Source organism: Trichosurus vulpecula, chromosome 4 (genome assembly GCF_011100635.1).
Source record: "Trichosurus vulpecula isolate mTriVul1 chromosome 4, mTriVul1.pri, whole genome shotgun sequence".
Lineage (NCBI taxonomy): Eukaryota > Metazoa > Chordata > Mammalia > Diprotodontia > Phalangeridae > Trichosurus > Trichosurus vulpecula.
The window spans coordinates 293,625,045-293,641,112 of record NC_050576.1 but is presented as its reverse complement, the minus strand read 5'-3'; the positions used below and the strand labels follow the sequence as shown (position 1 = coordinate 293,641,112).

General features: G+C 38.2%; 1 protein-coding gene across 1 annotated transcript in view; it reads right to left on the bottom strand.

The window, feature by feature from the left end:
* Positions 1-16,068, bottom strand: part of PLEKHM3 (pleckstrin homology domain containing M3) — a 194,339-nt gene that overhangs the window by 103,095 nt on the left and 75,176 nt on the right. Inside the window, exon 4 of the mRNA XM_036755998.1 lies at positions 8,915-9,108. Coding sequence (XP_036611893.1) covers positions 8,915-9,108 — 194 coding nt within the window. The remainder of the gene's footprint in view (positions 1-8,914; positions 9,109-16,068) is intronic.

Below are 16,068 nucleotides of genomic sequence, written 5' to 3'. Positions count from 1 at the left end.
GCAAGCCTTGTAGGGGAACTAATAGGTAGTAGAACATTCATCTGGAGGCAAATTCAGTAACAAAAAAAGCTACTTGTAGCCACCTCCCCTTAAGTTGAAATTTCAGGACCACTTTCCCTTGAATTCACATGAGAAAAGATATTCAGTCATGTATTAAAACTTTAAGGTTCAGAAAACATCAGAAAACACTATGGTTAAAGTCATAAGTTAAAGACCCCAAATCTCGTAACTAAATGCACATCATCTTAAGATTGCCGGCAATGTGCTTCTTCTGGCTCTTTCAAATAACCTCTCCTATAGCATCAACTCTTTCAAATTAAAAAAAAAAGTATAATGCTGTGTCTTTCCACTGAAAGGAAAATCTAGGATTACCCATTTCCTTTAAGCACTAGGACACCACCCCACGAGGATAGATCTAAATGTTATCTCATTTATTATATTCTGGCAAATAGAAGCTCTGCTGCAGGTGAATGCTACTTGTGCCCCAGATTGTACTACTTTTTTGATTGCTTTCTAAACATTAATTGATCTTTCTGTACTCAAAGTCTATTTTCTTCCAATAGGTAGTTATATAAGCAGTAATACTAAAGACATTGCAAAGTAATCTGTGCTGCTCTGACACTCAAGTCAAAGAGATGTAATAAGCTGTAAAAATAATAACTCCCCTGCCAAACTAGGAAAACTGAGTTAGTAAGCAGGGGGCACCATCGAGTTCTTTGGTACCAAAGACAACTAAAGGAAACTACTATGGCCTCCTAAAAATAGGCTCGCACTACCATTTCACGTGCCATTTCCATTTCGTCATCTTTAGAATGACATGACCTACTGTGGAGGCAAGCAAGACTTCATTTCCCAGTTGCTGTAATGACCTGGGGAGGAAAGATGAAAATTAAGTGGAATAAAGAGACCATACATGAGGCTGAGTCTCTTTATTATTCAGCAGGTGCCTTGTGTCAAAAATGTGGAGATGACTATGTCTGAAATCAAAAGCAGAAATCCTAGCTAGAAAGGTAAGACTTCATTCCATATTACAGCATTGATACTATGTCAAATTTATCAGGACTTAGTTAATCTATGTGATCTTAGAGGTCTTCAATTTAACTTCTGCCAATCTCAGAAATTCATAAAAAGAAAAAGGATTATGTCATGCTTTTAAGGCAGTAGAGATGGTTTTTTAAATTGGATGATGCCACTGTTTCCTTAAGGCTCAATTTCTTTAGAGTAGTAGTCAGTAAACTTTTGATCAGAAACCTCTATCATAAAGAAAATGTGAGCGCACCCCTTCCATGTACATATTTACTTATTTAGAAATTATATACATATACGGCTGTAATAATAACTTTACACATTATAAAATGTGCACAAAAACAAATATCAAAGAATTCTATAAATATGAAATAATATTTGAGTCCCTAGACTCCCTAGAGTCAGTATGGAGTGACATGGTCGGACTCGAACTTTAGGAAAAGCACTGTGGCAGAATAGGTTGCAGTGGGGAGAGGCCTGAAGCCAGAAGACCCATTAGGAGACTTCTGCAATCATTCCGATGAGAAATGAGGAGAGCCTGAAGAAGGGTGATAGTCTCAGGTCAATTCAGAGAGGCGGCAGAAGAGAGAGCTAGGAAGGTAGTACTTGGTTATGCGGATAAGGGGTGAAAGAGAGTGAGGAGTCAAAAATGACCCTGAAATGAGGAGAAACAGAGTGACCAGAGAGGTGCTGGTGGCCTGGCACTAACACCGAAATTCGGGAGGAAATGTAAGGTGATGATATCTTTGATACATCTACACCTACTCACCCTATGGCCCAACCAGAATGAAAAGGGGGAAAGTAGGACTCTTACTGGTCACTGCCCCACCAAACCCGGAGCCTAGCCTCACAGCGGCACTGCAGCAGCCACAAGCTGACTTGGGGGGCAGGGATAGCGCCAGAGTGTTCCCAATGGCACTAATACAGCTTCAGTGGGTATATGAGGACCCTGAGGGCCAATGGCTGGCTCAGAAGTGGGGAGGGAGGAAGCTTATACAGCAGAGGGAGGAGACTAAGTGGGAGAATGTTGGGAGATAAGGGTAGGAGTGCCTGTGTTGGAGCCAAGACCCATGAATGGCTATCTTAGTGAGGGCCAGGTACAGCCTAGTGGGGCTGTAATTTGTCAAAGTGGATAGAGTGCTCAACTTGGAGTCAGAAATACCTGAGTTCAAATCCTGCCTTAGACTCTTACTACTAGCTATATGAACCTGAGAAAGTCATGTAACCAATTCCCGTGTCTGTAAAATAAGGAAGCTGGATTTGACAGCCTCTAGGGCACCTTCCTATTCTAAATCTGTGATTCTCTGAATTTGTCTTCCCATCCTCTGACGGGCTGACTACATACTTTTTAGGGTCATGACACAGCTGCTCTAGGCTGATGCTCTTGCCCTCGCTGGTTTGATTATTAAAAATAAATCGTACTTAAAAAACCCAGATTAAAAAAGTTTATAATTAAATATCTCAGATCCACTGAACAAATTTGAATAAAAGATACACAAAACAAATGCACATATATAAATCTGAAGATTCTGGCTCTAAAAGAAATGAAACCAAAAGAAAGGAATGGGCAGAAGTGGGTGAATAGTGATTTAAAATGGAAAACCATTTCTTCATGTTGTACTCAGCTTCCTAAGTGTATCCTCCACACACTTGGGTTGTATTTATTGGGCTAGAGCGTGACACTCTCTTTCCTCTGGCGGCCACAGGCAGCCACTCAAATAAGCAAATAGCACTGTGAGGTGCTTACCCAGCAGGTATAATTTGGTGTTCTTGATGTTTGCTGCAAGGTCTTCTTGAAATGGTTACATTAGGCTAGATGTGGAAAGAACTAAGACTTCTAGTCATCCTCTCAGCTAATGGAAAAACAATTTTCAATCAAAGAGGGGTATTTCTACAGCAACCTATATGGAACAGAAGAAACAAGGCTGAACCATTTCTTTCGATATCTTATTTTGCTAATCTTATCATTAGAAAAAGTGAACAAATTGCATGAGATATTATGTCTGGTCCAAGACATAGATACAGAGAGTATAATAAAGGATTCTTTAACGCTTTCATTTGGAAATTGTTGTTAAGTCTCTTCATAACAACATGCAGGCTGGACAGTGGAAATAGTTTGCAAATAGCCTAGGTCTCTATTATTCTTTGCTGTGATTAAAAAAAAAAAACAAATTTCTTCTCTTTTGTATAATTTCTGGCTCAAATTTGCCAAGAAGTTTTTCCTATTTAAAAAGTACCCCAAATGTTCTTTAAAAGGGGATAAAGACAGGCTTTGGACTTGTGATTTCATTAGCAATAGAGAACTCACTGGTGAGGAAATTACCTCTTCCAACATAGTTTGGCACCTTCTCTTCAATTTAAGAGACTTACCTAACAATCGTGTCAAACTCAAATAGAAAACATATCCTTGTGGGCTGCATACCGACTTAGAAAGCCACAAACTAATATTATCTATGTTGCACTGTATTTTTACTTATTTTTGTTAAACACTTCCTAATTACCTTTTTTCCCCCTAATTTTAATCTGGTTAGAGCCACACTTAGGAGTTTTGACTGCAGGTAACATCAGTGGGTTAGGAGTTTGACACTTTTGGCCCTGAACACTGAATGGCTTAAGGGACTTGCCCAGGTTCACATATCTAGTATGCATCATGGGTGGGACTTAAACCCAGGTCTTCCTGGCTTAAGGCCAGCTCTTTCTATCTACTATATCCCTGCTTCTCTGCTTGTGCTGCATCTCTTGGCGAAGAGAAAATGACATAAACTGGGGTATAATTTTCAAAAATATTGTTCTAATCATGTCATTATTTAATACTTTCCCCCCTTTTTTAGATTTTACATTAACAAACACTATAAAAAGCAATGCTTGGTTTTCCAGGGTTCTCCCTCCTGGCTCATTAATCTGTGAATTTGTATGCGATTGTCTTTTAAGGGCAGTCCTTACCTCCTGGTTGTGGGCAGCAGGCAGAAAGGGAAGCACTGTTTCTTGCAGTAATTAGTATAATAAGGTTCAGTTTATAAACTAAGCGGTGACACAGATCATCTATTTGTTGATTTAGATTTAAGGAGAAAAGAAGGAGAGGGAGAAAGCTATATTACAAAGAGTTTGAGTAGTTAAAATGGTTTGAAAACTGGTATTTAGGAAAACATCTGAGGAGGATAATGGGAAAAGGAAATCTGGAAACAAATTGTGAGGAACATTGTTGCTTGTTAAAAATATCAAAAATAAATTAACCTGATTTCTAACAGTTTCTGGGTTCTCTGGTGACTGCAGAGTATATCTGTTATAACTAAAATCCAAATGCCAGCTGTTTCTAGTTGTATCTGACTCCTTGTGACCTCATTTGGGGTTTTTGTGGCAAAGATACTGGAGTGGTTTGCTATTTCCTCCTCCAGCTCATTTTACAGATGTGGAAATTGAGGCAAACAGGGCTAAGTGACTTGCCCAGGGTCACACAGCGAGTAAGTGTCTGAGGCCGGATTTGAACTCTGGAAGAGTTCCATCAGGGGTAGTAAAAGTTTTGAAATTTACCTACAGATTTTGCTGTTTTAGTCTTAGTTATTCTACGTTTGCTCTGCATTTAAATTGTCCAAGACAGACAGCAATTCTCATCGTAAAGGTTTCCAGTGAAATACATTCCATAATTTTCTTCAGTAGTTTGGTTTAAGGTTTTCCCAGCACTAAGCGAAAATGTCCACTGGACACCTGGAGATGTGGAACCGAATTTAGGTGAGAGGCCAGGGCTAAGAATCTAGATTTTGAAAGCGTTCATATGGAAGTGAGAGCTGATGCCTTTAACGTCTATGGAATATCTGAGTACAATAATACTGTTAATAATGATAGCCAGCATTTGTTAGCTAGTTAATAATATTTATAAAAATATAATATATAATAACGAAGCACAATAAGGTTATATAGAATATTATAGTAATAATAAAGCTAGCTTCAAAGTTTGCAAAGCATTTTACAAACACCCTAATTTTATCCTTACAACAAGCCTGGGATGTAGGTGCTATTATCATCTTCATTTTATAGATGAAGAAACTGAGGCTTAGAGAGGTTAAGTGACTTGACCAGGTTTGAGCAGCTAGAAGTATCTGATACTGGAATTGAACTCAGATCTTCTGATGCTAAGTGCTGTGCTCCATCCACTGTGCCAACTTATCTGCCACCCAGAAGAAGAGATTGACCCTTGAGCATCCCAACATTTAGGAGGCTAGAAGAGGAGGTGGAAAGAAAAGAAAACCCTTAAGAAAAGTGGTACAATGTAGTGGCACTGAAGGGCAAGGAAGGAGAGTTTCAAGAAGGAAAGGGCAGTTAACCGTGTTAAAGGCTGCAGAGAAATCAAGGGGAGTGAAGAATATGAAAATATGATTATTGTGTTTTAGGATTAGGAGGTTACTGGTATTCTTGGAAGGAGCAATGTCAGTAAAGTAGAAGAATCAAAAGCTAGGTTAGGAGGAATTAAGCAATGAATGGGCGGGGGAGAAGAGAAGTCAAAGTAAAACATTCTTTTGAGAATTTATAGATTGTCGACATTGAAAGACATCCCAGAGGTCATCTAATTTATACCAAGAACTCCTCCGACAACATATCTTTACAAAAGAAGAAGAGAGATAGCATGGCAATGTAAGGAAAAGACCTTTTCTTAGCATGAGAAAACCTGTGTGTGTGTTAACAGAGAGTGAGAATGTGATCACTGGAGATGGAGAGAGCAAAGGGTCAAGAAAGACAAAGGATAACTAATAACGGAGCAAGGTCCAATGCAATGATTGGATTTCAAGTTTTCTGCTACTCCCATAAATATAGGATATTTTTTCCATTGCTTCTGAGAGGCACATATCTACGACTGGCCAACTCCCAGGAAGAAAGCAAATTAAGTCGGACTAAGAAAACCAGTATCCTGAGACCACTGAACATTTCTCTTCAAACTACCCTTCCCCAAGCCTCTATTCCTAGTTATCACCAAAAATACTCATCTCACTGGTCATGCTTCATCTTATGATGCTGAGAGCAACCCAGTGAATATTACATACTATCTACTTGGAAACTGTTGTTTCTTGCCACTGCTTGTTATTCTGGGGGTTTCACTCAAAGGAGTCTCTAAAGCTTAGAGTCTGCATAGATCCTGACTTTTCTACTGGATGCCAAAGTTTACAGCACAGTTTTTCTTGCACCTCCATGTGGCAGCCGTTATAAATAATTTTTGCTCCAAACAGTCAACTGTTTAAGTCCTGAACTAATTTAGCCGAGCAGCCATCTGGGACACCTCAGAAACAGCAAGTTGTCAGTACTGTAAACATTTTAGGCTTCATGTAAGACACTAACTTTTATATTAATTATCATTTGAAGGTTGACATTTGGGTGCAAGAATAAGGTATCAATTTACCAACAATAATAATAACAATGATGAAAAACGTAAGTAATTAAAGGCACAAAGCAATCTGCTGGCTCCCTAATAAGGAAGATGACCAATGCAGTTCTCTGAGCAGTGAAGTGCCAACACAATTTATCACGCTGCTTTTGGTTTTCTCCTGACAGCAATATTAACAGTTTGTTTTATTCTGTTTATATAGTGCTGACAGTTCTTCACTGTGTTGGGCTCACTTGCTTGTGATTAATAGCCACTCATATACGAAGGTAAAGACAAGGCAGAAAGAGAATGCCTTTTACAATTAGATAAGAACTGGATTTCCTCTCAACTCAGTCTCCCTACTCTCTACCCTCCAACCTCTGGTCTCCCCAACCATTTAAAATTTCTAATAAGGAATCAGCAACATGTACAATAGCTCTGAACTGATTCATCTAATCATAGAAACTCCTTCTGTCTGTGATGTAAGGAAAGGGAGATTAAATTGCATGTTCATTTTGAATCATCTTATCTTTTCTCAAAAGCTGTTGTTAGCCAACCTCGAAAGCATAAGAGTTAGTTTTTATGTTAAAATGAGAGATTCACATGAGATAGCCTTTGGCAATAAGGAATTTTAAACATACTGAGAGGCAACTGTTCTCCTCTAAATATGGAGTTACTTTTGTGAAAATAGAGCAGTTGCTGTTATACTTCAGATGATTTCTGGAAGTCTGGATGCCTCAGAGAGCATCTTAAGCATCCTTACCATAAGATCTTATTTCAAAGTCATTTAGTAGGAACAAGAAGTCCTAAGGAGGATCTACTACCTTCAGCTTTGAATAGAGAGAGATGGTAACCCCAAGCAGCACCAATAACCAGCCAGTATAAGCAATGGGAATCTTCAATGACAGAAGGCTGATGTACAGTGAATTGTGGGCATCTATTAATTTTTTTTCCCTGCAGTGCCCTGTAGGATTCCATACCTGACAACCTACTAATGGAAAATCTTGTGCTATAGCCACCATATCACACAGTACATGCATTTATGTGAACAGAGTTAAACCAGTTCTGCCTAGCAGCTTCAGCACATTTGTCTGATGCCAGGTCCTTGGGTGGTGTTGTTTGGGATGGGATTTCTAGAGGTGGAACTTTTGAAAATTTGTTACAGTTCTAGTGATGCCAATAAATCTGGGGACAAAATGGAAGCATAGCTTAGTGGCTGACTCCACACCAAATGCTTCTCCAAAAATGGGAGTTAGGCAAGTGGGCTGCAGGCCATTTGGCCAATTTTTCAGTGGTTTGTCTAGACAGACATTATGAGTATCCAGGAGATAAATGAAGAGCAAGAAAGAAGACTGCTACCTTCATGCCTTCATTCTTCTAGCTAAAGGAGCATATTCTCTCCAGGCTTACCCTTTCTCACCCGGTGGTCTGGCAGCAAGGTCTAGTACATGGTGGTAAACCACTGAACTTCTGGAATAATTTAAGAAGTCTTAGTCATCCTGCTTCAGGAGAGGTCCTCCTGTTTTAATTTTAAATGCGTACCCTGATTTGGCAGATTCTAACCAAAGCAAAACATTACACTAAAAAGGTAACTAATGCTAGTAAAGTTTGCTTATAGGAAGCATATCTAAAAATAGGGAGACAGACAACATGTTCCCTGTAAGACCAGACTACATTGTATGCAATGCTCTATAGCAGGGCTGTCCAAAATGCAACCCACGGTCCGCATGCAGCCCGCAGTGAGATTCATGTGGCCCGCCTACAAGCATAGAAATTGACATAAATGCTTTAATAATGCTACCGCAGAGCTCTCACTAAAATGGCAAATCAAAATATACTGTCTATTGTTTCAATAAAAACCTAAGGTTGGCCAGCCCTGCTCTATACTCTTTACACCTGGTGCTATGTGTTGATGTCTGATAGTTATTTCTGATAACTCTTTATAGCCAAGTACATATAGAAAAGCAGCCTATTTCAATGGTATAATTATTATTATACAGGACATTCTAGTGACAGGAAATTCTTGGGTAACAAGTTACAACCCCAACTCTGCCATCTTGGTTACATCACTGAATTTTCTTATAGATTTGTTTCCTTCTTAGGAAACTGGGTTGCAATAATTTATTTTTGAAACAACTTATTGTTTTTAATCTGAAAGATAAATGGAAATTATAATTTGGCAAAATATAAAATACTACATTTATATTTAATGAAAAAATCTCCCTCATGATTTTTAAGAAGATAGATTTCAAGTACACTTTTCTGTTTGTGTACTGCCCACAGTATTCAGTTCTAGATACTTGGCTAATGTATTAAAAAGTTCCTTATTTCCCAATCTTTCATTGCTTTAGCTCAATCTGATGAAAAAGAACCCAGTGGTGAAAGTCTAAGATTAATTTGAAGGAGCAGGGGGGATGATAGCTGGAGAGAGAATCAAAGAATCAAAACCTTGGTAGAAACCTTAGAAATGATGGAGCCTCACCCCCTCAGAGAAGGGAGAGAAAACAAATTCGAGATGCTTGACATCAGGTTTACCTTCTGCGAAGATCCTCAGCCACAGCAGCTCGGCAGCTGAACAAATAGGCTCGGAGAGATTTCAGTTGCTGCCTTAGACGGACAACAGTTGCCAGTGGCTCAACATGTCTGTACAACATGGGATTTTCCTGTTGGATGTCAATCAACGGCTCCTCATACACATACTCCAGAAACTCTTTGGCTTGCTTAGATACCTGGAAAACAACGTACTCGGGATTAATGTGCTTGTTTTTTTTCCTATCACTTCCAACTAGACTCTTCCCTTGGTTTCGGTGTAAAATTTTTTTTCAGTAGAGTCACTATTTGCTAAACCTGCCAACAATGGTAACAGAAGATCAAATATTAAAGTCTTATTATAAATTTTGAGTAATATTCAGATGAAAACCATGGTTTATTTAACAAACTTATATTGTTTCTAGCTCTTACTGGAAACCACATTAGAAAAAATAACATTGGTAATAATCAGTCACTTAGAAATAGGTTTAAATATCCCTACCACATCTAGTGGGTGAGTTTTTAGAGTACCATTAACGAATTTTTTTTAATTCCAATGGCCTACAAATGAATTTAAATCTGACCTTAGAGACAATATGTGCTAGAAAAAATCAGAGAGCTTGAAGTGGTGCTCTGGCTCTGCCACTAAATAGCTGTGTTCCCCTGGCCAAGTCATTTCGCTTTTAAGCCTCAGTTCTTTCATCTGTAAAATGACGATTAAATCTTTGCAGCTTGTTTCATAGCTATTTCTAACAAATTAAAACTTGAGTTATTAAGACATAACAATCTACTGTAAAGCAGAATCAGTACTCATTATAGGTATGCAAAAATGTGTCAGTTTTTCAAGAAAGCATCTAGTCATTTCTCATCATTTGGGGGCAAGGAATGCTGCCATATTCAAATCGATTAAAAAACGTTATTTATTTATTCAGGGCAGCTAGGTGGCATAGTGGATAGAGATTAGGATTTAGAATCAGGGAGGTCTGAGTTCAATGTTTCAGACACTAGTTGGGTGACCCTCAGCTTAACCTCTCTGCACCTCACTCTTCTCATCCCCAAACTGGTGATAATAACAGTATCTACCTCAAAGAGAGATCGTGAGGATCAAATGAGTTAACATGAGTAAAGCACTTTGTAAACCTCAAAGCACTACATGAATCCCAACTAGTATTACTGTTGCTGTCATCAAGTACCTATCAATAGAACAGACTAGAGAGAATCAGCAATAGCGGAACCCAATATCTCAGTGTTCAGTAAAATGGAAAACATAAATCACCTATGGAAAAGTTCTTTACTTAATAAAAACTGCTGGGAAAACTGGAAAGTGTCTCGCAGAAAGTAGGCTTAGACCAACACCTTATACCATATTCCACAGTACATTGTAAATGAATATGCAACACTAATATTAAAGAAATAGTATAAAAATTAGGTGAAGAATGGATTATATATTTCTCACAGCCACGGGGAGAAGATGTATTCTTAACCAAACAACAGATAGAGGCAATTACAAAAGATAAAACAGGTAACTTTGATTACCTGAAACTGAAAAGCTTCTACATAGACAACATTAAAGCACCTTGAATAACAAACAGGAATGGTCAAATAGGAAAAACAAAACTTTGTCTAAAACTTCTCTGATAAGGGTTTAGCAGTCATGATTTATAAACAATTAATAAATATATATGACTAATAGTATCCATTCCCCTATAGATACGTGGTCAAAGAACACGAACAAATAGTTTTCAAAAGAATTACAAAAGATTCGCAACATGAAAGAATTCACCACATTACTAATAATAAGAGAAATGCAGATCAAAACAACCCTGAAGATTCATCTCATACTCTACAGATTGGCAAAATGACAAAATATGGCAAGAGTCAATGTGAGAGGAATTGTGGAAGGATAGGCACATGAATTTATTGCTGGTGGAGCTATAAAACGTAAAATTTTGCAAAGCAATTTGGAATTATGCAAGTAAAGTGACTAAAATGTACATACCCTTTGAATCAGAGATTCCATTACTAGGCTTAAACCCCAGGGAAATCATTGTTAGGACAACAGTCCTTGTATACACAAAAATATTTATAGCAGCACCTTTTACAATAGCTAAGAATTGACAACAAAGTAGACGCCCATCTAACAGGGAATGCTAAAGGCATAAAATGGAATATTACCGTGATGTAAGAAATGATGTATATGATAAATACAGAGAAGCATGAAAAGAAAGCTCTATAGGAAATGGTGCAGAGCCAAGTAAGCAGAACCAAGAAAACAATATACACAGTAACTACAATAGTGTCAATGGAAAGAGCGAAATATCCCAAAATCCAAAGTCAATACAACTGAAGGATGACTCCAATGAAGAGACAGGAGAGGACACTCACAACCCGCCTCTTTGTCCACAAATGTTACATATTGCACATGTTTTTTAACTTTTTCAATGTATTGCTCAGTTGTGATGATTTTTTTCCCCTCTCTAAAAATACCATATATTATATGCCTTTCTGGGAGAAATGGGATGGATATTTGAGAGAATCGTGATGATGTAAGAAACAGAAGATATCAATAAAAAAACTAATTTACAATAAAATAGGTCTTAAAATGAAATTATTTCTCCACATTATCCCCTTTATGAGAGACAAATATTTCCCCCTTACATACTAATCTTGCAAGTGAAATACAGAAGTTTAATGTAGTCAAATTCAAAATTATAACCAATGTGGGGAGAATAAGGCTTTGCCACACGGTCCTAACATCTAGAAAATTAAGCTTCTTTCCTCCCTGGGGGGAAACATTTGCTTCCCACAGCAACTGGCATATCTGCTTCTCACCTTTCAGTCCTACATTGGACACTAATCCCAGGTGAGCTCCTTCTCCTGGCCTGCCTTCCCACCCCGAAACCTCTTTCCCTGTCATAGCCCCTGAAGTGATGAGGACCAGATTCTTTGGGGGTACAGATTACCTCCTCTCCCAGTATAGATATCCTGTCAGCAATCCCTTTCCTTCTCCTATCCTAATTATTTTAGCTTCACATGAAACAATTCCTAGTTATGGCTCTGTTTACATTCATATCCAGTATCCTGCTTCTCATCTGTTAGAGATATGGAAAAACATTTTTAAAAGATTGTTATTTACAAAGGACCATTTCTGATGTTGCAGGAAGACCCAGCAGTAAACAGACCTAAAATAAAAGTAGTAGGATAAAGTATTTTTAGGACTATAGTTAATACCTGCAAAGGAGAAATGTTAGGGATTTTATGCCACTTGATTATTATTAAACGATAATCATATATTAAATGACTTGAAAATAGCCCTGTGTAGTTTCACTAATTTTTCAAATGAATAAAAAAATGCATTAGATTTCTCTTTGCCTTTTAGATTTCCCTTCCATACACATACTTCCACCAATAAAAGCTGATTTTCAAAAATTAACTGGAAATTCTGAAGCAAACATCAGCAAATGGAATCAGAGTAAAGATTATATATTGAACAGCACAAATGAGAATCAACCTAAGGATTATAACTTAAGTAGAAGATTTGAACATAAGATCCACAGTGAGATAGTCAACTCTACAATAAAAGCTAAAATAAAGTGACATTTCACTTTCCACAGGTCCCTTATTCAGCAACCTTAACTTTGAAAACAGTAAGGAACCTGAAAGTACCCCTCAATAGCACCTAAGTAGGCCAAATAGATCCTACAACATTCATTGGTTAAAGCTCAAATACTTTACTCCTGTAAGAGTCCCTTAGGCCCTCACTCAAAAGCTATTCCTCATTTAACACATTATTATAACAAGCTAAGGAAATAATAATAATAATGATAGCTAGCATTTATATAGTCCCTACTTAACCATGCCAGGCTCTGTGCTACAAGTGCTTTTGACAAATACGTTCTCATTTGACTGCCGCAATGTATTGGTAATTAAGGTGGGACTTCAAAGCCCCAAGCTGGTTAGCAAACTAGTTCCCTAGTTTGAGAGAGGCAGGAAACCCCCAGGGCCCTAAGGGGAGTTGCTAAGACCAGAGCCAAGAGTGTGCCCCTAAGTTCGGATCGATTAGATGACAGCTAAGGATGGTATAAAAAGAGAGAACAGAATTGTTTGTTGGGGGGCTCTCAGCCACTGGAGGAGTGGCTCATGACTCTGGGCAAGTTGTTGTTAAGAGCTTGCTGGTTTTGCTAAACCGAGATGCTGATGCTTTCCTGGTAACTATGAATTGTGATTTGGTCTGTTTATATTGTGTATGTTTGTAATCTGTTTATAATTTGCTCTTAAGTTCAGGGTGCTGGCTTTTCCTCCTAAATGAGTTATATATCTTTGTTTAATTAAAGTAAGATTGTTAACCCCATAACGTTACTTTCCTTAGTAAAGCAGATCAAAAGAACCTGTGCTGGCAGCTCTTACTGTTGGGCTTGTGTTGGTCTTTCACCCCCACAACAGCTGCTAGCCAAATTGTTACTACACACAACCACCCTAGGAGGCAGGTGCTATTATTACAGATAAGGAAACTGAGGCTAACAGAGGTGAAGTGATTTGGTGAAGATCACATAGTTACTAAGTGTCTACAGCTGGACTAGAATAACCTCAAATCAACAGAAAGCTAGATTATGTGCAGTATATTTCTTCATCCAATGAAATCCTTTTCTGACACTTCATTATGGTGCGGATTCTTGGGTTATTCTGAGAATCTTTGGTTCTTGAAGGTTATGTCAGTGGAGCCATATAGCCAGTGTAATGACTTGGCCTAATTATGAACTCTGTGTGTGAGTGTGTGTGTGTGCGCGCGTATACATATATCAGCTCTCTGAGAATTGGACTAAGTAGACAGAGGCTCATTACTAGGTGAGGGTAATAATTTTTTGGCCAAAGCAAGTAAGTCCAGGTGTCACTGCCATTATAGGTTGGGAATGGCAGGTTAGATAGCACTGTCAGCATTAGCCCAGAGCGCAGAGATTGCAGAACAAGTATTTACTCACGGAGGTCTTAGGGCCTGACTGCCTAATTGCCCAGCAGACAGCAGGAGGACGTGCAAAGCCACCAAAGCCTTTTGCTAGGACCAGAATGCCTGTGCCTCTGACGATGTCTGAAAAAATTTTCTGCATTTTTTATGCTACCATTTCTTTGGGGGCAGGTAGGTGCTATTATTATCTCTACTGCCACTGACTCTATTTTCAAGACTGTCTACTGGCTGATAGCATGACCTTCTAGTTTGACACTGTATTTATTGAACTGTTCATTGTGTCAGGGAGGCCTATCATCGATCCTTTCTACCTAAGTGTCTTCTCACTCATCCTCTACGTCTTTTCTTACATCTGCTGGTACTTCTTCTACAGTAACTGGTACCTTCTCTTCGTCTTTCATTACTATCAGGACGTCCACCCCAGGACGAGAATGAAGCTAACATTATATCTTTCCAAAGAAATGTATTTACCCCAAACCAGGCCAAATGTACTATATAATACCTATAACAGATGTGTGACAAAGATGAATCATTATCCTTAGTTGGATAACTACTTGGGTCACCATAACTATCCATACTTCTCCATCTGATTCTGCAAGACTATGATGTGCCTTCCCTAGCTTTGGCAGAGGGGACATAATCCACGAGTCACATGCTGTCATTTTCCTTATGTGAAAATCTGATATCACCTCCCTACTCGGTCAGTATGCTCTAGTGGCTTATTGTCCCTAGGATAAAACAGAAATTCCTATTTGTCCATCGAACCTGACCCTGACCTATCTTTCCAACCTCACTGGTAATTACTTCCCATCTTGTACACTGTGATTCATAGAAATTAGCCTTTTTTCTAGAAGCTTCTCTAGAGAAGAACCCTCTTCTGTCTTTGGGCCTTTGCACCAGTTTTCACCCAAGCCTGGAATGTGCTTGTTCCTCTTCCCCCTCCACTTCATGGAATTTTTCTCTTTCTTCTAGGCACAGCTCAAACACAAGCTTCTCCATGAAGCCTTCGGTGTCCTCTCCCCCTAATTAGTTTGTGTTTATTTGTTTCTATTTTCTTTATATGGTATATGAACTTATGTATGTACTTGTTTCTCAGAATGAAAGTTACTCAAGAGTAGAGATTGTTTTATTAGAAATGTATCCCCACCAATGTGGGAACTATTCTAAATACCTTGTTTTTATTTGCATTTATTCTGCAAACACATCTATATGCACTTGTTTCCGAGTTAGAATATAAGCTCCTTGAGAACGGGGATTGTTTCATTCTTTGGAGACATATACCTACCACCTAGCATAACAAATGGCACATTGTCAGCACTTAATAAATACCCATGCACCTCAATGCCTGCTTAATAAACTCTTATTGATTGACACTGATTAGGGAAGCTGGACAAGAACAAACTACAGGTGGATGCCAAACTGGTGGACTACCCCTAATCACTACCCGGTGCTAATTATAAAGAAGCTGTGATCTGTATTGGTGGAGGGAGTACTCCTACTGATGAAATCACAGATCCTTGATGTGTTGACATGTATTGTTTAAGAAGGTATGAAAATGTATGATACATTTTACAAAAACTTTTGCCCCAGTTATAATTTTTTTCAAGTTTTAATTATTTCTTTAATTCAAGTTTTACAAGAAAACGGAAATTCTGAATCTTTCAAACAAATTATCTAGAAAAATAATTTAAGTTAAACATCTCATTATATTCTAACCATGCCTGATTAAAAAAAAATGTCATTATTATGGAAATAATGTCATTATTCAGGAAATAACCTCTACGAGAATAATTATTTTTTATTTATATGAATAGAATACATAAGATATCTCTGCAAAACTTTAATATAGGGATTCTTAAATTGGGATCTGTGAACTTTTTTAAAGTAAATATGATTTTACTGGCATGAATATTCTCTTTCACTGATGGAGAACAATTCTCTCACAGGAATATAACTTTAGAGCTGGAAAGGACCTTAGAGTTCATCAAGTACATTTTGCAGATAAGAAAACTGAGGCATAGAAAGGTTAGGTGATCTGCTTGGAGTCACACAGTTATTTGAACCTGGGTGTTCCTGAGTCCAGCACTCCTGCTTTAGTCAACAGGCTTTGTGAATTTGTGTGACCAGAAAGATTTATTGCTTTTCTGAGGCTGACCTCCGAATGAAAACCATATAGGAATACAAGGCCATGTTAACA